The 22,443-nt window shown below is 32.8% G+C and overlaps 1 protein-coding gene across 2 annotated transcripts in view; it reads right to left on the reverse strand.

The window, feature by feature from the left end:
• Positions 1 to 22,443, reverse strand: part of SYCP1 (synaptonemal complex protein 1) — a 151,927-nt gene that overhangs the window by 52,517 nt on the left and 76,967 nt on the right. For both annotated transcript variants that reach the window (XM_060142395.1, XM_060142394.1), the window contains exons 16-22: positions 22,133 to 22,237; positions 21,224 to 21,327; positions 19,692 to 19,809; positions 18,908 to 18,978; positions 15,888 to 15,969; positions 9,902 to 9,964; positions 9,663 to 9,725 (exon numbers count right to left, since the gene is read on the reverse strand). In XM_060142395.1, coding sequence (XP_059998378.1) covers positions 9,663 to 9,725; positions 9,902 to 9,964; positions 15,888 to 15,969; positions 18,908 to 18,978; positions 19,692 to 19,809; positions 21,224 to 21,327; positions 22,133 to 22,237 — 606 coding nt within the window. The remainder of the gene's footprint in view (positions 1 to 9,662; positions 9,726 to 9,901; positions 9,965 to 15,887; positions 15,970 to 18,907; positions 18,979 to 19,691; positions 19,810 to 21,223; positions 21,328 to 22,132; positions 22,238 to 22,443) is intronic.

A 22,443-nucleotide genomic window follows, 5' to 3' on the forward strand; every position in this document is an offset into this window, starting at 1 on the left:
AGAATCCACCTGCCAGTGCAGGGGACATGGGTTTGAGCCCTGGTCCGGGAAGATCCCACATGCTGCAGAGCAACTAAGCCTGTGCACCACAACTACAGAAGCCTGTGCTCTAGAGTCCACGTACCACAACTACTGAGCCTGCACACCTAGAGCCTGTGCTCTGCAATAAACAGAAGCCACCACAATGAGAAGCCCACGCACTGCAACAGAGTAGACCCCGCTCACCGAACCTAAAAGAAAGCCTGTGAGCAGCAACGAGAACCCAAAGCAGCCAAAAATAAAATAAGTAAATAAATAAATAAATAAATTTATTAAATATAAAAATAAAAGAAAGAAATTACAGGAAAAAACTGTAAAAAACACAAACACAAGGAGGCTAAACAATATGTTACTAAACAACCAATGGATCACTGAAGAAATCAAAGAGGAAATCAAAAAATACCTAGAGAAAAATGACAATGAAACATGACAATCTAAAATCTATGGGACACAGTAAAAGCAGTTCCAAGAGGAAAGTTTACAGCAATACAATATTACCTTAGGAAACAAGAAAAATATCAAATAAACAACTTAACCTTACACTTAAAGCAACTAGAGAAAGAAAAACAAACAAAGCCCAAAGTTAGTAGAAGGAAAAAACTCATAAAGATCAGAGCAGAAATAAATGAAATAGAGACAAAGAAAACAAGATCAATGAAATTAAAAGCTGGTTCCTTGAAAAGATAAACAAAATTGATAAACCTTTAGCCAGACTCATCAAGAAAAAAAGGGAAAGGGCTCAAATCAATAAAATTAGGACATTACTACAAGCAACTACACACCAATAAAATGGACAACCTAGAAGAAATGGACAAATTCTTAGAAGGGTACAATCTCCCAAGACTGAACCAGGAAGAAATAGAAAACATGAACAGACCAATCACAAGCACTGAAATTGAAACTGTGATTTTAAAATTTCCAACAAACAAAAGTCCAGAACCAGATGGCTTCACAGGCAAACTGTATCAAACATTTAGAGAAGAGTTAACACCTATTCTTCTGAAACTCTTCCAAAAAATTGCAGAGAAAGAAACACTCCTAAGCTCATTTTATGAGGCCACCAACACCCTGATACCAAAACCAGACAAAGATACCACAATAAAAGAAAATTACACATGGATGAACAGAGACACAAAAATCCTCAACAAAATACTAGCAAACCGAATCCAACAAACGATACGTTAAAAGTCGCATACACCATGATCAAGTGGGATTTATCCCAGGGATGCAGGAGTTTTTAATATATGCAAATCAGTGGGACACACCACATTAACAAACTGAAGAATAAAACCCACACAATCATCTCAGTAGATGCAGGAAAAGCTTTTGACAAAATTCAACACCCATTTACGATAAAAGCTCTCCAGAAAGTTGGCATAGAGGGAACCTACCTCAACATAATAAAGGCCATATATGACAAACCCACAGAAACCCTTATTCTCAGTGGTGAAAAACTGAAAGCAGTGTATATATGTCCATGCCACTCTCTCACTTTGTCACAGCTTACCATTCCCCCTCCCCATACCCTCAAGTCCATTCTCTAGTAGGTCATAGCTAGTGGGAAGCAGCCACATAGCACAGGGAGATCAGCTCGGTGCTTTGTGACCACCTAGAGTGGTGGGATAGGGAGGGTGGGAGGGAGGGAGACACAAGAGGGAAGAGATATGGGAACATATGTATATGTATAACTGATTCACTTTGTTATAAAGCAGAAACTAACACACCACTGTAAAACAATTATACTCCAATAAAGATGTAAAAAAAAACACAAAAACTGAAAGCATTTCCTCTAAGATCAGGAACAAGACAAGGATGTCCACTCTTGCCACTTTTATCCAACATAGTTTTGGAAATCCTAGCCATGGAAAACAGAGAAGAAAAAGAAATAAAGGGAATCCATATTGCAAAGGAAAAAGTAAAATTGTCACTGTTTGCAGATGCCATGATACCATACACAGAAAATCCTAAAGATGCTACCAGAAAACTACTAGAGCTCATCAAGGAATTTGGCAAAGTTGCAGGATACTAAATTAATACACAGAAATGTTGCATTCCTATACAAATAAATTAATACACAGAAATGTTGCATTCCTATACACTGACAACAAAAGATCAGAAAAAGAAACTGAGGAAACAATCCCATTTACCATCGCATCAAAAAGAATACAATACCTAGGAATAAACCTATCTAAGGAGGCAAAAGACCTGTACTCTGAAAGCTATAAGATGCTGATGAAAGAAATCAAAGATAACACAAACAGATGGAGAAATATACCATATGCTTGTATTGGAAGAATCAACGTTGTCAAAATGACTATACTACCCAAGTCAATCTACAGACTCAATGCAACCCCAGCAAATTACCAATGGCCTTTTTTACAGAAATAGAACAAAAAAAAATTTTAATTTGTATGGAAACATAAAAGACCCCAAATAGTCGAAGCAATCTTGAGAAAGAAAAATGGAGCTGGAGGAATCAGACACCCTGACTTCAGACAATACAAAGCTACAATAATCAAAACAGTATAATATTGGCACAAAAACAAAAATATAGCTCAATGCAACAGAATAGAAAGTCCAGAGATAAACTCATGCACCTATGGTGAACTGATCTATGACAAAGGAGGCAAGAATATACAATGGAGAAAAGACAGCCTCTTCAATAACCAGTGCTGGGAAAACTGGACAGCTTTATGAGAAAGAATGAAATTAGAACACTCCCTAACACCATACACAAAAATATACTAAAACTGGATTAAAGACCTAAATGTAAGGCCGGATACTATAAAACTCTTAGAGGAAAACATAGGCAGAACACTCTCTGACATAATTGTAGCAATATCTTTTTGGATCCACCTCCTAGAGTAACTAAAATAAAACAAAAATAAACAAATGGGACCTAACTAAACTTAAAAGCTTTTGCACAGCAAAGGAAGCCATAAACAAAATGGAAAGACAACCAAAAAAACAAGAAAAAATATTTGCAAGCAAAGTGACTGACAAGGGATTAATCTCCAAAATATACAAACAGCTCACACAGCCCAATATTAAAAAAACAAACAATCCAATCAAAAACTGGGCAGAAGATCTAAACAGACATTTCTCCAAAGAAGACATACAGATGGCCAAAAGCACATGAAAAGATGGTCAACATCACTTATTACTAGAGAAATGCAAATCAAAACTACCACGAGGGGGCTTCCCTGGTGGCGCAGTGGTTGAGAGTCCGCCTGCCGATGCAGGGGACATGGGTTCGTGCCCCGGTCCGGGAAGATCCCACATGCTGCAGAGCGGCTGGGCCTGTGAGCCATGGCCGCTGAGCCTGCGCATCCGGAGCCTGTGCTCCGCAACGGGAGAGGCCACAACAGTGAGAGGCCCGCGTACCACAAAAAAAAAAAAAAAAACTACCACGAGGTATCACCCCTCACCTGTCAGAATGACTATCCTCAAAGACAACAAATAACAAGCATTGATGAGGATGTGGAGAAAAGGGAACCCTCATGCCCTGTCAGTAGAAATGTAAATTGGTACAGCCACTGTGGAAAACAGTATGGAAATTCCTCAGAAAATTAAAAAAGCACACTACCCTACGATGCAGCAATTCCATTTCTGGGTGCTTTTCTGAGGAAAGCAAAAACACTAATTTGAAATATATATGTACCCCTATGTTCCTTGTAGCATTATTTACAATAGTCAAGATATAGAAGCAACCTAAATGTCCATCAACAGATGAACCAATAAAATTTCAACCATTCTTGTAGGTAGGGCCCACTTTCATAGGTGTGAGACCTATGTAGTCATACAATGCTCTCTGATTAGTTTCCAGCCTATTTTGAATTTTTTAAGAATATTTGAACTAGGTGCCCCACCTTTTCATTTTGCACTGAGCCCTACATATTATGTGGCTAGTCCTGCTTAGGGGTGTAGTGATATCCCATTGTGATTTTATTTTTATTTCTGTGATTTTATTTTTATTTCTGTAACTAATAGTGTTAAATATTTCTTCATGAGCTAATCAGTCATTAGTATATTTCCTTTGTGAAGTGTCTATTCAAGTCTTTTGCCCACTTTTTAATTTTTATTATGATAAAATACCCATAACATAAAATTTGCCATCTTAACCTTTCTAAACCATACAGTTCATTTACATGGTTATGCAACCAATCCCCAGAACTCTTTATCTCATAAAACTGAAACTCTATACCCATTAAATAATTCCCCACTACCCTCCTCGCACAGTCCCTGGCAACCACCACTCTCTAGCCCATAAATTTGACAACCCTAGGTACCTCACATAAGTAGAATAATATTTGTCTTTTTGTGACTGGCTTCTTTCACTTAGCTTATGCCCTCAAGGTTTATTCATGCCGTAGCATATATCAGAATTTCCTTCTTTCTTAAGGCTGGGTAAAATTTCATTCTATGTATATACCACATATTGTTTGTCACTCATTAGTCAATGAATGTTGAGTTGCTTCTACCTTTCAGCTATTGTGAATAATGCTGCTAAAAACACGGGTGTATACATATTTCTTTCAGACCCTACTTTCACTTCTTTAGGTATATACACAGAGATGGAATTACCAGATCATATGTTAATTCAATTTTTAACTTTTGAGTAACCACCAGACTGCTTTCCATAGCAATGGTACCATTTGACATCCCACCAACAGTGTACAAGGATTCCAATTTCTCTACAATTTCACAAATATTTCTTATGTTCTTTTTCTTTTTAATAGTACCCATCCTAATGGATGTGAGGTGGCATCTTATTGTGGTTTTGATTTGCATTTTCCTAATGATTAGTGATGTTGAAGATCTTTTCATGTACCTATATACCATTTATACATCTTCTGTGGAGAAATATTTATTCAAGTCCTTTGCCCATTTCCAATCCAGGTTGTTTGTAGTTGTCTTTTGCCAATTTTGAATTGGAATATTTGTATTTTAGTGTTGAGTTTTAAGAGTTCTTTATATATTCTGGATATATGTTATTTGTCAAACAAATATTTTTGTCAGTATTTTCGTCTTCTTTGTACTTTGCCTATTTTCTTTTTTTTTTTTTTTTTCCGGTACGCAGGCCTCTCACTGTTGTGGCCTCTCCGGACGCGCAGGCTCAGCGGCCATGGCTCATGGGCCTAGCCGCTCTGCGGCATGTGGGATCTTCCCGGACCGGGGCACGAACCCATGTCCCCTGCATCGGCAGGCAGACTCTCAACCACTGCGCCACCAGGGAAGCCCGCCTATCTTCTTAATGATACCTTTTGATATGCAGATCTTTCAGATTTTGATGAAGTCTAATTTATATTTTTATGAATATTGCTAGTTCACTTACTAGTACACTAGTGACTTTGTAGAAACCTTAGAATTTTCAGTGTAGACCATCACATCGCTTAAGAAGAAACAGTTTTACATATTGTTTTACAATCTATATAACTTTATTCCTTTTTCTTGCCTTAATGTACTAGCTAGAACCTCCAATACAATGTTGAATGGGGTAGTAAGAGCAGACACTGTTCTTGATAGTAAAGAGAAAGTATTCAGTCTTTCATCATTAAGTATGATGCTAGCTCTAGGTATTTTGTAGGTATTCTGTATTAGACTGATAAAGTCTCCTTTTATACCTAGTTTTGTTGAAATTTTTTTATCAAGAATGAGTGCTGAATTTTGTCAAATGTTTCTCTGCAATCATTGAGCTGATTATATTTTTCTATTTAATCACTTGATACAGTAAATTACACTGATAGTTTCAAATTTTAAACCTAAATTAAGTTTCAAAAACCCCCACTTCTTCAATGTAATATGGTTTTAATATATTGCTAGATTATATTTACTGGTATTTTTTTAAGGGTTTTATGTCTCTATAAAGGATACTGGTCTGTAATTTTTTTTCTTGTAATATCTTTATCAGGATTTTGTATCAAAAAACTAGTTGGGAATTGTTTCCCCTCTTCTATTTTTTGAAAGAATTTGTAGAACACTGGCATTATTTCTTCCTGAAGTGTGTGTTAGAATTCACCTGAGAACTTCCAGATCAGGATCTTCTCAAGGAGATTTTTTTTTGAATTTTATTTAATTTGTTTTTATACAGCAGGTTCTTATTAGTTATCTATTTTATACATATTGGTGCATATATGTCAATCCCAATCTCTCAATTCATCCAACCACACCCCCACACACACTTCCCCCCTTGGTGTCCATACGTTTGTTCTCTACATCTGTGTCTCTATTTCTGCCCTGCAAACCGGTTCATCTGTACCATTTTTCTGGATTCCACAAATATGCGTTAATATATGATATTTGTTTTTCTCTGACTTGCTTCACTCTGTATGACAGTCTTTAGGTCCAACCACATCTCTACAAATGACCCAATTGAGTTCCTTTTTATGGATAAGTAATATTCCATTGCATATACGTACCACATCTTCTTTATCCATTCGTCTGTCAATGGGCACTTAGGTTGCTTCCATGACCTGGTTACTGTAAATAGTGCTGCAATGAACACTGGGGTGCATGTGTCTTTCTGAATTATGGTTTTCTCTGGGTATATGCCCAGTAGTGGGATTGCTGGATCACATGGTAATTCTATTTTTAGTTTTTCTAGGAACTTCCATACTGTTCTCCATAGTGGCTATATCAGTTTACATTCCAACCAACAATGTAAGAGGGTTTCCTTTTCTTCACACCCTCTCCAGCATTTGTTTGTAGATTTTTTTGATGATGGCCATTCTGACCGGTGTGAGGTGATACCTCATGGTAGGTTTGATTTGCATTTCTCTAATAATTAGTGATGTTGAGCATCTTTTCCATGTGCTTTGGGCCATCTGTATGTCTTCTTTGGAGAAATGTCTGTTTAGATCTTCTGCCCATTTTTTGATTGGGTTGTTTGTTTTTTTGATATTGAGCTGCATGAACTGTTTATATATTTTGGAGATTAATCCTTTGTCTGTTGATTCGTTTGCAAATATTTTCTCCCATTCTGAGGGCTGTCTTTTTGTCTTGTTTATAGTTTCCTTTGCTGTGCAAAAGCTTTTAAGTTTCAGTAGGTCCCATTTGTTTATTTTTGTTTTTATTTCCATTACTCTAGGAGGTGGGTCAAAAAGGATCTTGATGTGATTTATGTCATAGAGTGTTCTGCCTGTTTTCCTCTAAGCGTTTTATAGTGTCCAGTCTTACATTTAGGTCTTTAATCCATTTTGAGTTTACTTTTGTGTATGGTGTTAGGGAGTGTTCTCATTTCATTCTTTTACATGTAGCTGTCCAGTTTTCCCAGCACCACTTACTGAAGAGACTGTCTTTTCCCCATTGTATATCCTTGACTCCTTTGTCATAGATTAGTTGACATAGGTGTGTGGGTTTATCTCTGGGCTTTCTATCCTGTTCCATTGATCTATATTTCTGTTTTTGTGTCAGTACTACATTGTCTTGATTACTATAGCTTTGTAGTATAGTCAGAAGTCAGGGCGTCTGATTCCTCCAACTCCATTTTTCTTTCTCAAGATTGCTTTGGTTATTCAGGGTCTTTTTTGTCTCCATACAAATTTTAAGATTTTTTTCTTCTAGTTCTGTGAAAAATGCCATTGGTAGTTTGATAGGGATTGCACTGAATCTGTAGATTGCTTTGGGTAGCATAGTCATTTTCACAATATTGATCCTTCCAATCCAAGAACACGGTATATCTCTTCTCTAGGAGATTTTTGATGACAAATTCAATTTCCCTGATATATGGCTCTTCAGATGTACTGTTTCATCTTGTGTCAGTTTTTAGGAAGTTAGGTTTTCCAAGAAATTTGCCCATATATACAATGGAATATTACTCGGCCATAAAAAGGAATGAAATTGGGTTATTTGCAAAGACGTGGATGGACCTACAGACTGTCATACAGAGTGAAGTAAGTCAGAAAGAGAAAAACAAATATCGTATATTAACGTATATATGTGGAATCTAGAAAAAATGGTACAGATGAACTGGTTTGCAAGGCTGAAATAGAGACACAGATGTAGAGAACAAACGTATGGACAGCAAGGGGGAAAAGCGGGGGTGGGGGTGGTGGTGGTGGTGGGAAGAATTGGGAGATACATATATACACTAATATGTATAAAATCGATAACTAATAAGAACCTGCTGTATAAAAAAGTTAAATTTAATTAAATTAAAAAAAAATAAATTTGCCCATTTCATCTAAGTTTCAAATTTATTGATATAATGTTGTCCATGACATTCCTTTGTTATCCTTTTAATATTTACAGTATCTATATGGTAATGTCCTATTTTATTCCTGCCTTCAGTGAATTTTACTCTCTCTCTCCTTTTGTAATCAACCCTGCTAGGGGCTTATCAATTTTATTAATATTTTCAAAGAATCAACTTTTGATTTCTTTAATTTTTGTCTTTGTCTCTCTTATTTCTTTGATCTCTCTTTTCATTTTTATTATTTCCTTTGGTCTACTTTCCATGGGTTTCATTTGCTCATCTCTTTTCAGTATCTGGGTGAAAACCTAGGTCATTTCTCCTTTTCTAAAATAAACATTATTTATAAATTTCCCTACAAGAACTGCTTTAGTTGCATCCCACAAATTTTGGCATATTGTATTTCTATGATCGTTCCGTTTAAAATAATTTCTAATTTTCCTTGTGATTTCTTCTTTGGCCCATGAGTTACTTACTAGTATAATGCTTAATTTCCAAATATTTAGGCTTTTCCAGATATCCTATGGTTACTTATTTGTAATTTAATTCTGTTGTAGTGAGAGAATATACTCTATAAGACTTTAAAATTTTTAAATGTATGGCCCAGCATATGGTCTATCTTGGTAAACAACCTATGTGCACTTCAAAAGAATTTACAGTTGTAGCTATAATGTTCTACAAATGTCAATTAAGTCAAGGTAGTTAATAATGTTGTTCAAATTTTGTATATTCTTACCTATTTTCTTCTAGTTGCATCAATTGCTGAAAGAGGGCTATTACAACCCCCAAATATAATAATGAAATTATCTATTTCTCATTTTAGTTTTTTATGTTTTTACTTCACGTATATTAAAGCTCTGCTATTAAGAACAAATACATTCATGACTGTTATATCTTCCTGATGAACTGATACCTTTATCATTATCAAATGCCCCTTAGGATCTCTGATAATACTCCTTGTATTTCAATCTATTATATGTGTTATAAAAATTGTTATTCCAGCTTTTCTATGCTTACTGTTTGTATAGCATATGACATATCTTTTTCCATATTTTTACTTCAACTTCCTTTTATCTTTATTTAATAAAGTGTGTCTCTTGCAGGGAGCATATAGTGTGGCCTTGACTTTTTTATCCAGACTAACAATTCCAAGGCTCCACTCCAAACCTACTCAAGTTCAATTTTCAATGTATGGGTAAGGAATATGAAGACATATATATACACACACGTACATATATTCTAAGCTGCTTAGATGATTTTAACATAGATAAACCAAAGACGTGCACTCTACTACAACTAAAAGGATTGATCCCCACAATCTCAAAAGATAATGATTGAAAATAATTGCTACAATATAAATAAAGGGCTTAAAATTCCTAAATTCTCATCTATGTGTTAGTATTTTTAAAACAAAAATAAGGATTCCAAATACCTTTATCTCATAAACATTCAGTTGCTTGCTTTCTGCTGTACTTTTTTTTTTTAAGGCCTTATTCTGTTAAAAGATAAAAATAAAGGATTATGTTTAATATCAAAGTGATTCAAACTTGCACTGTTACTGACTTAGACTAAAATTACTAAAGTAAAGGAAAGCATTATTCTCTAAAACTGTAGTGAAAACATAGGTTTTTTTTTTTTTTAAATAGTTTTATTTTGAGAATCAGTACATACCTCCTGCTGGAGTTCTTCAATAACCTTGCTTTTATTTTCAACTTGTTTCCTTAAATTGTTACACTAAAAAATCAAGAGAAATTTAAAATATTTTATTCAATATTCCAGTCAAAATAATTTCAAACTAACAAAAATATTAGCATAGAGATCACTTCAAAAATCATGTCGTTAAATAATTCCATTAATGTCAAAAATTATGTGAACAAGTACAAATTTTAATAGATTATCTCAGTACAAATTTGAAATTCTTAAAATGTCTTAATCTACTTAAAGAACACATGAATTCAATTACTTTAAGGGAAAAGTACCTTTTACTGAATCCCATACAGAGGGCTGAATTATATAATTAATTGGATTTTGGAAAGCCAGCCAGAGGATTAACTATAATTTGTCTTCTTTCTTATTCATTATTCCCCATTTATCATTTATGAGATCTCTTTTACTTATTATATTTGGGGAAGGGGAATAATATAATATTCTATCTCCTCTATAATACTCTATCTCCTCCTAAATACATTCTAATTCCTCTTACAGAAATACCATCTAAATCATTTTTTTAATATCTCACTTTGAGGGACTATTTCACCTGGCTACACATGTAGAATTGGATTAAGAGGTACTAGCCCAAAAATACATGGAGCACCATAAATGCAGCACAGATTTCTAAAGGGTCCTAAAACATTACAGATATATAAGCTGTTCTAATTTCCATCAAAGTAGAAAGAAAGTCCAACGGGAAAAAAATTTTAATATCCACAATTAGCACAAAATGCTGTGTTAAATATCTTTCTTGAAATACTCATATGTAGTCATAGTCAGCAACTATTCTGAAACTGAATAAGGTATGATACTGGGGTTTACAAGTGATTTATTTAATCTAAATTTTACTTTGCACCATCTCCCTCAATGGTCTATTTCAGAAAACTCAAAAGAAAACTGAAGAAGAAAAGCCATAGAAAAGTGAGAAATATTTTACTGATTATCATGCCAATTGGCAGGTATAAACATATTAGGTGAAACTATTTGTGTATACAATTTTTATTTATTAAAAAAATCAAAGACTTCCATTTTTGACAGAAAAATCACCTAGATACTCTGAACAACTTTCCTGATAAAAATAATTTGAAAGTAAATATCTAAAAAATAAGGAATCTGCCTACTTGAAATTACAACTTTAAAATGTCGTAATAGTAGGTTTGAGGCTAGCATCAAAGGCAGCACTTGGCCTACGGGTATCTGCTGAACATACCTAGGGTCAAAGAGATAGGAGATAAAACTCAGCTCACTAATGGTAGAGAATCCAATAAGAGAACCCTGCATAAAGTCACAAACTCAAAGGACTACCTACTCAGTGAAAGTGTAAACAAGAAATAAATCTGCCACACAGAAGGATACAGTAAGGAAACTTGTCTGTCTTGACCCTGGCACTGAGTGAATGTTATGAAAACTGTCCTGAAAATTTGTAGCCATGAGGTGGCCTTATATTGGATTGGAGAGGGAAGCGGGGCAGTCATTTATAGCTGGATTCATACTATCTCTATAATCTCAAAAAACTTCAAATGGAGAATTTACTTTAAAACGGGCTCCTCGTTAGTAGTGTCCCCAAGAAAATCTTTCTGGGAGGATACCAATTTCAACACAAGCCTCAAAGAATTACCACAGGTAAAAAACCAAGGAATCAGAAAACATAAATAAGGCTCAAAGAATAAAAAGTCAGCAGAAAGAATAAAGAGCAAAATCAGACCTGAAGAAGACTTCAGATATTGATATTATCAGATAAAGAATATCATATTAAAATATATTAAATATTTTTTAAAATTAAAGACTTGAAACTGAAAAAGAAATGAGAGACCATAAACAACAATTGAGCAGATTTTTAAAAGAACTAATTAAAACTTCAGTAATGAAAAATATAATTAAAATTTAAAACTCAATAGACAGGAAAATAGGTTACTTCTTGGCCTTACCACATGAATGCTGAACACATTTTTAAAATATCAGTTTGAAGTATCACCAGATTATTAACTTTGCCCAAAAAAGCACGTTTTATGCATTTCTCTGTTCTTCAGACCATCAAAACTTATTCCCTTGAGAGTTAATATTGATGATCATATTTTTCTACTACTCAGTTTTTCCTAAAAAACTATCTTTATAACTGACATTACTACATATTATAAAAACCATCTTTATAACTGTAATTATGACAGTTCAAAAAATATGTATATTTTACTAAAAGGATAATGACATCAGATCTATCAACTTTGTCATTTTGACTGGCCCATCTCACTGTCCCTTATTTCTGAATAAACTAATGAAAATTAAAGTAACTTAAGTTTTCAATCCTTTTAAATTTAAATAATATCCAAATTTAGGACTAATTAATATATTTGGTGGAATACCCAGAAATTCTTGAAAAAATTTTAAAGTATTACAGTTATTTTTAAGTCAAATAATTCATGTACAAAAAATCAAAGAATTTTATTCACCAGAATTCTAGGTAGAAGAAAATAGTGTTAATTATTAGAGGTCGGAACTTCAGAAAGTGAACTATGCTTTCCAAAAGACTACTCACTGACTCACTATACAGAAAGTCAAGTTTAAGACAAGTGTGTGGTGAAGGGCAGAGAAGGGAAAAGTGAATTGGTATTGCCAGCCAGGCAGTAAAAACATTTCACATAAAGAAAGCAGAAATTTTTCTGCAGCTCCCTTGATTATAAGAATTGGAGAGATATCTAAGAATGATTTTTAAAAGCATCTTGCCACTCTAAAGATATCCACAACAAATGCAGCTGCTAAGAGAATGAAATTTGGGGAAAGAGAAGAGATAGCTAAAGATCAGTTTAATGAATCTTTCTTTGGTCTTTGAAGCATTATGCAAAAACTCCTTATCCCAGAGCCTCTTCAAAGAAACCTGTAGTAAAAATCCTATACTATTCCTCGGGGAGGGGAAAGGGTAAGCTGGGACAAAGTGAGAGAGTGGCATGGACTTATATATACTACCAAATGTAAAATAGATAGCTAGTAGGAAGCAGCCGCATAGCACAGGGCAATCAGCTCAGTGCTTTGTGACCACCTAGAGAGGTGGGATAGGGAGGGTGGGAGGGAGACACAAGAGGGAGGAGATATGGGGATATATGTATATGTATAGCTGCTTCACTTTGTTATAAAGCAGAAACTAACACACCATTGTAAAGCAATTATACTCCAATAAAGATGTTAAAAAAAAAATCCTATACTATTCCTGAAAGCCTTCAAAGTGGAATTGAGATTTCTTTGTACAGGACAATGTAAAGGTTGGCCCTAAAGAATCTAGCCATACATATTTTGTTACAAAGTCTCTATTCCTAAATATTTTTCACATTTGATAATACCTTGTTTTCTAATATCTTCATTTGTTTATCTTTTTTTACGACTTCACATTCAATGCTTCGAGCCTAAAAAACATTATTTGACATCAGATTTTTAAAAAATGTTAACAGAATTTCTATTTTCTGAGTAACTTTTAGACATGGAATTATAAAGCTTAGTCTTATATTTCTACAAAAACATTTATCAGCTCTCCCAGTTTAGTTCAGTAAACTTTTTTAAAAAAGAAATTCTTTTTGTGTCTATATGTCAATGTTCATTATTCTTATCTTAGCATTAATATCACTTTACAATATTTTATTAGCTTTCCCAGTTTATACTGAATTTTTTTAAACTATATATAAATGTTTATAATTTGTTAAATATGTCTTTCACAAACATTTGTTAAACTGAACTTTGTAACAATCCAATGATATAGAAAAGTAGGTATTATTATCCCCACTTTAGAGATGAGGAAACAAAGGCTCAGATAAACTACGTATGAAATAATAAATGTCTGAACTAACGTAGTGGATTGGGATAAAAGAAGAGTGTAATGAATTTCAATGTCAGCCAAAATATCCAAGAAATATTTGTATTTTAAATTCTTTCCAGAAAACTGTTTCAACAGGTAAATTGAAATCCAACCATGGAAAGCTGAAACATGCTATCAATTTGTCTTGCATTTCGTTGTTGTTTTTTTTTTTCCTTAACTCATCATTAATATTTTCTACTTTGGTAAAATAAATTTAAGTTCTTAGTGGAAGATTTTTATTTTACATTAAACATGAAATTCATGTTTTTCCCTACACCAACAAAATTAGTGTTTTGAAGCAGCCCTCTGATACAAATTTTAAAGTAGTGAATTACATACCAAGTCTTTAGGAGATTAAATTCATTTTTTTCCGGTTGAATTTAACAAATAAATATGAAACTCAAAGAAAAAATAGCTTTTTGAGAAAAATATATGATATAGTCTAAAGAATGTTAGAGAGGCAGCTCTACCACTTCTTAGTCATGTAGCTTTTCAAGTTTTTACCCTTTGAAGGCCTGACTTCCTAATTCATAAAATGAGAACAAAAATGACTTCCAGTTTAAGATAACATACATAATCTAGAATGTTCCTGGTTCATTGCAAGCCCTTAAAAATATAGTTCATCTCATCCTTAGACTATTCCAATAGTCTTAGAGCTCTCCAACGTATAAATAAAATTATGACACTTCTCAGGTGAAAACTCTTCAATAACCTCAAACTCCTAAATATAGCTATGTGGCCTTAAATGATCTACCCTCATTTTCCCCCACCCTCATTTTTCCCCATCTTCATCTCTCCACTCGCATCTCCTCGCCTCTCAGCTTTCCCTCCTCTCTCCACTCTCACCACTATCTTAAACTCCACCTTTCAGCCAAGATAAACTTTGTCTAGTTGCTTAAATATGATGGGCTCTCTCATACTTCATATACAATGTGTGTATGTGTATGTGTGTATGTGTGTGTGTGTGTGTGTGTGTGTGTGTGTGTGTGTGTGTGTAACTTGGAATACTCTTCTTTTCCCTGATATACTTGTGCCCACACCTCTGCCTTCCACTAATTTCTATTAAACAGAGGTTTCAAAATGAATGTTGCTTCTTCCAGGAAGCTTGTCCTGACTCAGGTTTAGATAGATGCCCTTTCCATGGGCTCCAACAGCAATTACATAGAAGGCCTATGTTTTGGTCTGGCCAGCATCCTTTCCTGGAAAGACTCTTTCAGTATAAATTTCACAGTAATCCTGCTTAGTTCATAAAGCTTGATGGGGACTGATATGGCTCCAAGGATGGCAATGCAGCTCAGGCTTGGACAGATTACTCTATCCCCTCATTGCAATGAATGGCTCAGGTATAAGTGAGCTAAACTAGGCCAGAGTCCTCTCTAAGATTTTTTTCAGAGCTTTCAAGACTATTTTTTATAGCCTTCCAATTTATTCCAGTGCCTTTCACCTCTCCCTATTCCATTCTCAAAAATTAAAAATGTTACTTGCCTAATGAAAAAACTTAATTGGATACTATTGTCCACCAAAACAAATTTAAAACAAACTTAGCACCCAGAACAGTGCCTGGCACATCGTAGGTAGTCAGTAATATTTGTGGAATGAATGAAAAAACACAGTCAAGGCTTTCACAAACTAGGTTGATCAGCACAATCTATTTTGGCACCCTTTTCTCCCTCTATGTATGTTATATGCTATAATCATGTCACATACTTTATACTATTCCACTTTCGTGAATAATCTTCCCTAAAAGCCTTCTTCCTATCTCAACTCTTTGAAATCATTTCCACCAATGCACAACACAAATTTATTAATCAATTTATCAGTATATTTCATATTACTAAAGTATGAGCCTTTTATTTAGCCTAAAATATAAATCAACATTTATAAATGCTCACTATTTAAAGAAATTTAGAATCATGCCACTATTTCTTCTAGATATAAACCACATAAGCAAAATAACCCAACGTGGCCCCTATTTTTAAGGTCAATAGCCTACAACAGTCCTTGGCCCACTAATTATTTATACAATAGTATACTTTTTCTTGACACGTGGTATTGCTTTTATGATTTAAAATTTTGTGATAGAACCTTTTATTAAATACAACATACCTTTTCTTCACTCTTGTCCAATTTATATTTAACTTCATCTCCTTTCTGTTTTAGTTCTTCTTTCACAGATTCCAGTTCATTCCTTAAAGAAATAGAAGAGTGATACTGTAATAAAATCTATATTTTCATTTTATTCCCTTTCTGGAATTCCTAAAACGGTCGACTATTTAATTTTTTGTTGGTTTATATTTTCATTTTGTTTGATAATTTTTCATGCATTAATGTCAATAAGCACAATTCTACTCCTACATTTAAATTAATTTATACATTTATTTTGAAATTACTTAGATCTTTATAGCCATTTTTCCATAAAAAAAGAAACTCCTAGATAGGAAAACTTATTTCTTATTTAAGTCAAGATTTCACTTTACTGTTTTCTTAGTCATAAATTAGTCATCATTCTAAGACATAGTCGTAATGTTGTACAGATAAATTAGGGACATACATACCAGTGATTTTAAAGAAGAACTACATGACTGAGATATTTGCGTATACCTGTATCCTTATATATGTACATACACAAGAAACCATGATACCTCTGGAGAGGGAAACTGGATATCAGGAAGACAAAAGGCAAGCAAAACAGGTTTCTTTCCCCATGTCCTTTTGTCCTTTTGATTTTTACACCACATGCATGTATTATCCTTTCAAACTTTTTTCAATTTAAAATCTGTCTGTTGCATATGAAAACAAGGGTGTTTTGTCTCAGAAGGATACTTAAAGCTATTTCTTTCTTTCTTTCTTTTTTTTTTTTTTTTTGTGGTACGTGGGCCTCTCACTGTTGTGGCCTCTCCTGTTGCGGAACACAGGCTCCGGACGCACAGGCTCAGCGGCCATGGCTCACGGGCCCAGCCGCTCCGCGGCATGTGGGATCTTCCCAGACCGGGGCACGAACCTGTGTCCCCTGCATCGGCAGGCGGACTCTCAACCACTGCGCCACCAGGGAAGCCCTAAAGCTATTTCTAATTGTAGACTCTCTTGTTACTACAACTGGTATGTTACTGGGTCTAATGTAAATGCATGGAATAGTATTCAATCACGTGGAATAACTTGGCCTTGTAAGAACTGAATCTAGGATGTTTACTCTTCAACTGAGTTTAAAATTCTTAATTGGCATATTCTTACTTTTCCTAAATATATTTTTATTTACAGTTCTGTAAGTCCATAGAGTAGGCAGATGTACAAAAAGATATTATCCAAACAACTTAAATTCTCTTAAATTAAAAGCAGCCTTTCCCTAAAAAATATCTTCACTTTTTATCCCCAAAATGTACAGTGGCTTAATCACAGATTTAGTCTATAAATAACAGTTACTTCTGAAGAAGAAAAGTAAGCATAAAGGACAAAAGTAATCTTTAGAAGCATAGTAAAAGATGACTCTCCAAATATGGAAAATAGTAACAGTTAAGTGCCAGGCACTGTGCTCAGCACTTTATTCACATTTCCTCATGTAATCCCCAGACAGTCCTATGAGGGAGATATATTAGGTCTAAGGAAATATCAAATAATTTACAATTGTTAAGTTTTAATGACCACATTCTTTAATCAAACAAGTCAAAACTTAATACATCAGAATGTGAGTACAAACAAGAGCCCCCTAATATTTGGAAATCATCTAAATTACTAATGGATTAAAAGGAAACTTAAAATACAAAAACAGATTATTTAGAAAATAATAAACATGAAAACACTGCATATCAAAAAGCAGGTCACAGATCTACAGTAGTGTTAGAAAGTAAATTGATACCTTGAAATGTTTTTCAGTATTTGAAAAAGAGAAAGATAAACCAAATATCAATATATTGATTTTTAAATATATCAATTTTTAAAGTAACTAAAGAACATATTAATATTTGATTGCAGGCAGGAAAAAGATTTGTAAATAAAAAAGCAATGGGAAAAAATTTCAAAAGGAAAGAATTTTAATTTTAAGAATTTTAATTTTAAGAATAATTTTAAGAATTATAATTCATATATAATTATATGAATTATATGATATATGATATGATATATAATTATATAATTATATATCATATATAATTATAATATAATACAAAATTCTTTAAAAAAACTTCTGTATAACAAAAAAATTACCCAAAGTGAAAGGAAAACAACAGGTTAGGGGAAATATGTGCTTTAAATAAAATAACATAAAGGATTAATATGTTTTTTAAAGCTTAAATGAGTAAGAAAATAATCAAGATATCAAAATATTAGTGGGCAACAGGCATAAGCAATTTACAGAGAAGAAACTCTAGCAAACACACACGAAAAATTCCAAAGCTTACCCAAAACATGAAGATTATAAATCATAAGAACTATGAGTTGTTTCTACCTGTTATATTATCAAATAAATGATAATACCCAAAAATAATTAAAACATTTGGAACCAGCATTTTCATAAAATATTGGTTGTATTGCATGGTTTACAACTGATAAAACCTATTAGAAACCATTGGTCTATAAAAAGTAATTGAAATAATTATTCCTATAACTCAATAAATTCACACTGGAAATTTATGCTATAAGAAAAAAATCTCTATGTCCCAAAATGTTTACTACAGTATTCTTTATGATAGTGAAAAACTGGAAAATGTAAATATCCAAATTAAAATATTGTTATATCCACTTGACTGACTGGCATACAAGCATTAAAATAGATGATTGTGAAAACAACTAGAAACATAGATAATGCTTAAAGTAATATTAAATTTTTTAAATACCTCTTCTAAATTTTCTGGCATATGACTAGTATACTTTCTTAAATAAATATTAAATATTAGAAAGTTAATGATAATTTAAAATTAATTTCTACATCTAATATCACTATTTCAAGCTAAGTATAAAATGGACATTATTACAATTTTATTTTTAAGCAGGATTCCAAAGCAATGATTTAAGTCTAATTTTTTATTTTATACTATATTCAACATAAGATTAATGTAAATTAACTACAACAAGTTAATAGAAAAGAAATACTATTTTGGGCCAGTCAAAAAAGGCCAATGCATTAGTCTTGCCTCAATTGTGTTTCTGTCTCTTCCAGATTTTCTATTTGTTTCAACATACTTTCTTCTTCCTTTTTGCTGTTCTAAAGAAATAATCAGTGCGGTTTATATTAATTATTTTGTTTCAACAAAACTAAAATTGAAATTAATACTCAAGACTTTTATCTGTCTTAAAATTCATTTAGTTATATATAAAGCAAGAGAATGGGTTATTTAACTTATACAGTTCCACACTAGTTTTCCAGCCTTACTCTATTCCCCTAATAATCTCTATATTAGTAGCTAAAAAACTAGTCTTACTTGCTGTTTCCCAGTGATACTTTGAGACTTGTGTCCTTTGTTCGTATTGTTATGGCTTCAAGGAATGCTTTTCCACTCATTGCTACCGACTGAACTGATAATTATTCATGTTTTTAAGGCAAAAATCAATGCTGTATTCTCTCTGAAGCCTTCTCTTTCTCTTTCCCCAAGGCAGAAGTGATCCTGTGAACTGTGATAACACTTTGTCCCCCAAACAATACATATGATATACTATTTTAAGCTATTTGAGCATTTATTTTTTTATTGAGTCATAACTAAAGAGGAATGATATTTTATTCATCATTGTATGCATATTATTACTACCTCAATATGCATATTTTTCTTCTAAAACAAAGTATTTCGAAGAAAAAGATAATCAGATAATCTAAAATAATCAGACTTTTAAAGCTGGAAGAAACTTTAGAGGTAATCTATTCTAACCCCTTAACTTTACAGTAAGAAAACTAAGTCACTGGGACTTTCTTTTTCAACTCACATTAATATCTTCTTGCTGTTTCTTTAATTCTAGGGCCATATCCCTTGTTTCTTGTGCTAGGTCTTTGTTTTCCAGTGAAAGCCTTTTGCAGCTTGCAGTTAGTTCAGTATTCTTAAGCCTGTTTTTTAAAAAACATGTCATACCAAAATATTTACATATAAAATTATATGATGTGGAATTTTATCCAAAATAATCTTAGGGGAAAGAAAGGAAGGGCTGGGGCTACAAATGAAATAAGATTGGCCATTAGTTAAAAATTTTTGAAGCTGGGTGATAGGTATATGCTGGTTCATTACAATATTCCCTCTTAACGTTGTATATATTTGAAAATTTTCTATAGTAAGTTTTTCAAGATGTTACATATTTCCTTGCATATTCTCCATACCACTTCCCCGTTTATCTTTCACAAATTTTGAAAAGTATTTATTTTTTCAAATAATATTTTCTTTCTAGTAGACTGTCTCTTAGAAACTGTTTCAAATTTCTGATGATTTAATAGCATATGAGACATTAACTATTTTTAATTAAAATATTTTCATTAAAATAAATAAAACTTTGTGCACATGCACAACACTTAAACTGCTCTTACAAGGTCTCAAATATTCTACATTGGAAGAGAGATTACTGCTGTTACTGGTTGCAGCCAGGATCAATTTTAAATGAGGGAAGGGGAGTGTGTGGCTGGCTCTATGGAATGATTTCAGAAGCACCTTTTATCTCCTACTTACTGATACTGGAAACTCATCAAAGAGTTTTAATTAAAAAATGAAAAGTTGAAAAAGCAAATATACCAAGGATAACACAAATTTATATTAATCAGTTCATTCATTAAAAGGAATTTTGGTTAATAGATGAATATTACCCAGAGCCCCTACAAAAGTACTGTTGAAAAGGTACCAGAAAGCTGAGAATGGGAGTTGAAAGAGAAGTGACAAGATGCTGAGTAAATTACTTATTTCTCATTTTTATCTAGAGTTGAGAAGCAACCAGAAAGCAAAAATCATGCTCACCACTAGATTGCCTGCTTCAGTTTAGTTCTCCCTGAGTAACAACACAACAATCATTTCCTCCCACTTTCTCTAGAAATTAAATTTACTAAGTAGGTGAAACAACTAAATATTATGTTTGGACAATGTGAGAAATGAATTTATATTTTGTCAGTTCATCAATACAAACCTATGTAGTAATTTAGTAAAACAATCAAAATAACTAGTTACAACTACAAATGATTATTTTTATGAGGAGCTAAATAATCTCCAAGAAAAGAACATATCGCTCTTCTAATGCAGTTCTCAAGTTTATGATATATACTCTTCTTATGTCAATAATATGTACCTCCTTTAACAATGAAATTGACACATTATTTTGATCTTTAATCAGAAATAAAACACAACTTTAAGCCTATTCAAAAAAGTATTACACATAATTTACTAATTTAGTATTACCTACTCCGGAAAGTAGTTAATACTTTACAGTATTACAGAAAGCTTAGGAATTGAATACATAAGCTACTTTATAGATAGAAAACATACTTCTCATTTTCAAGCTCAGTTTTCAGCTCTTTAACCTGTTTTGAATAATGCTGTTCACTTGTTGCAATGGCAGTTAACTGTATTTCCAAATCATGTACTTTTTTCTGGAAAATAAACATGTATTATCACAGCAAATGTTTTTACAGTTTTCTCACTTAAAAAGTATGGTCACTCCATGTAAGCAAGTTATATCTTTGGCAAAAATATGTCAAATTTTTAAAATTTAAATTGATTTAATGCCATAGTCATTATAATTTTAAAACAATGAGCAATGACAAATGCAATACTATAAGTAAATTCCATCTTGATATTCTGAAGCTCAACCAGTAAAATTATATTTACATATTATAAAATACTATTGTCAATTTTATACTACCAAGTAATTAATTTCAATTAAAATGTCACATTTTTAAGAAGAAATGCATTAGTTAATGAAATCAGGCATTACTTGAAAAACTAAGCTGTTCTTACTATATTAGAAAGACAATTACAATGTAATACTGTAATAGACTGAAAACATACTTTTTAAAAATAAAAGACATTCTAAAATTATAACATGAGCACTATAAAAACTACTGTAAGCTAAGAACTTAATAAAGGCTAAAATTTAAATGTATCAATTAAGAAATACTCAAGACATCAAGAAATGTAATTGTTATAAGCCATGGCATTATGTATACTATTGGTATCTAAAATGTTGACCTTTCTCTTCCTCATTATAATATGCAGGTTCTCTAAATGTGCTTTAAATCAATTGTTAGCATACTAAATGTAGCAGGAACACATCTTCCAGAGGAATTTTGTGAAGCAATCTTGCACAAATCTAACAGCCACACCATAATCTACAATGTAAATCTGTAGCCTACTAACAAAACACTTGAAAAAAAAATGTATCCTTTTTAAACAAACCTCTCTGGTTTTGAGAAGCCCTGTTAGTTCTTGTTCTGCTCCTTTTAATTCTTCAGCAATCTTCTCAAATTGTTTCTTCTCATCTAAAAGCTTTTGGTTTTCTGCCTATTTAAGGACATTAACAAATCATGACAATCAAAGCACACACACATTCAAGATAATCAAGCTGCTCAAACAGAGTTGTGAAGAGAACTATGAATTTCTCTTTGGCTCAAATTTTTAAAAAAGAGAAAACAAGTCATTAAGTAAATTCCCAAACTAAATATGATAACAGAGGATTTAATGGGCAGAGCCCTGGAATTTTTTATTTA

This window comes from Lagenorhynchus albirostris, chromosome 2, assembly GCF_949774975.1.
Source record: "Lagenorhynchus albirostris chromosome 2, mLagAlb1.1, whole genome shotgun sequence".
NCBI lineage: Eukaryota > Metazoa > Chordata > Mammalia > Artiodactyla > Delphinidae > Lagenorhynchus > Lagenorhynchus albirostris.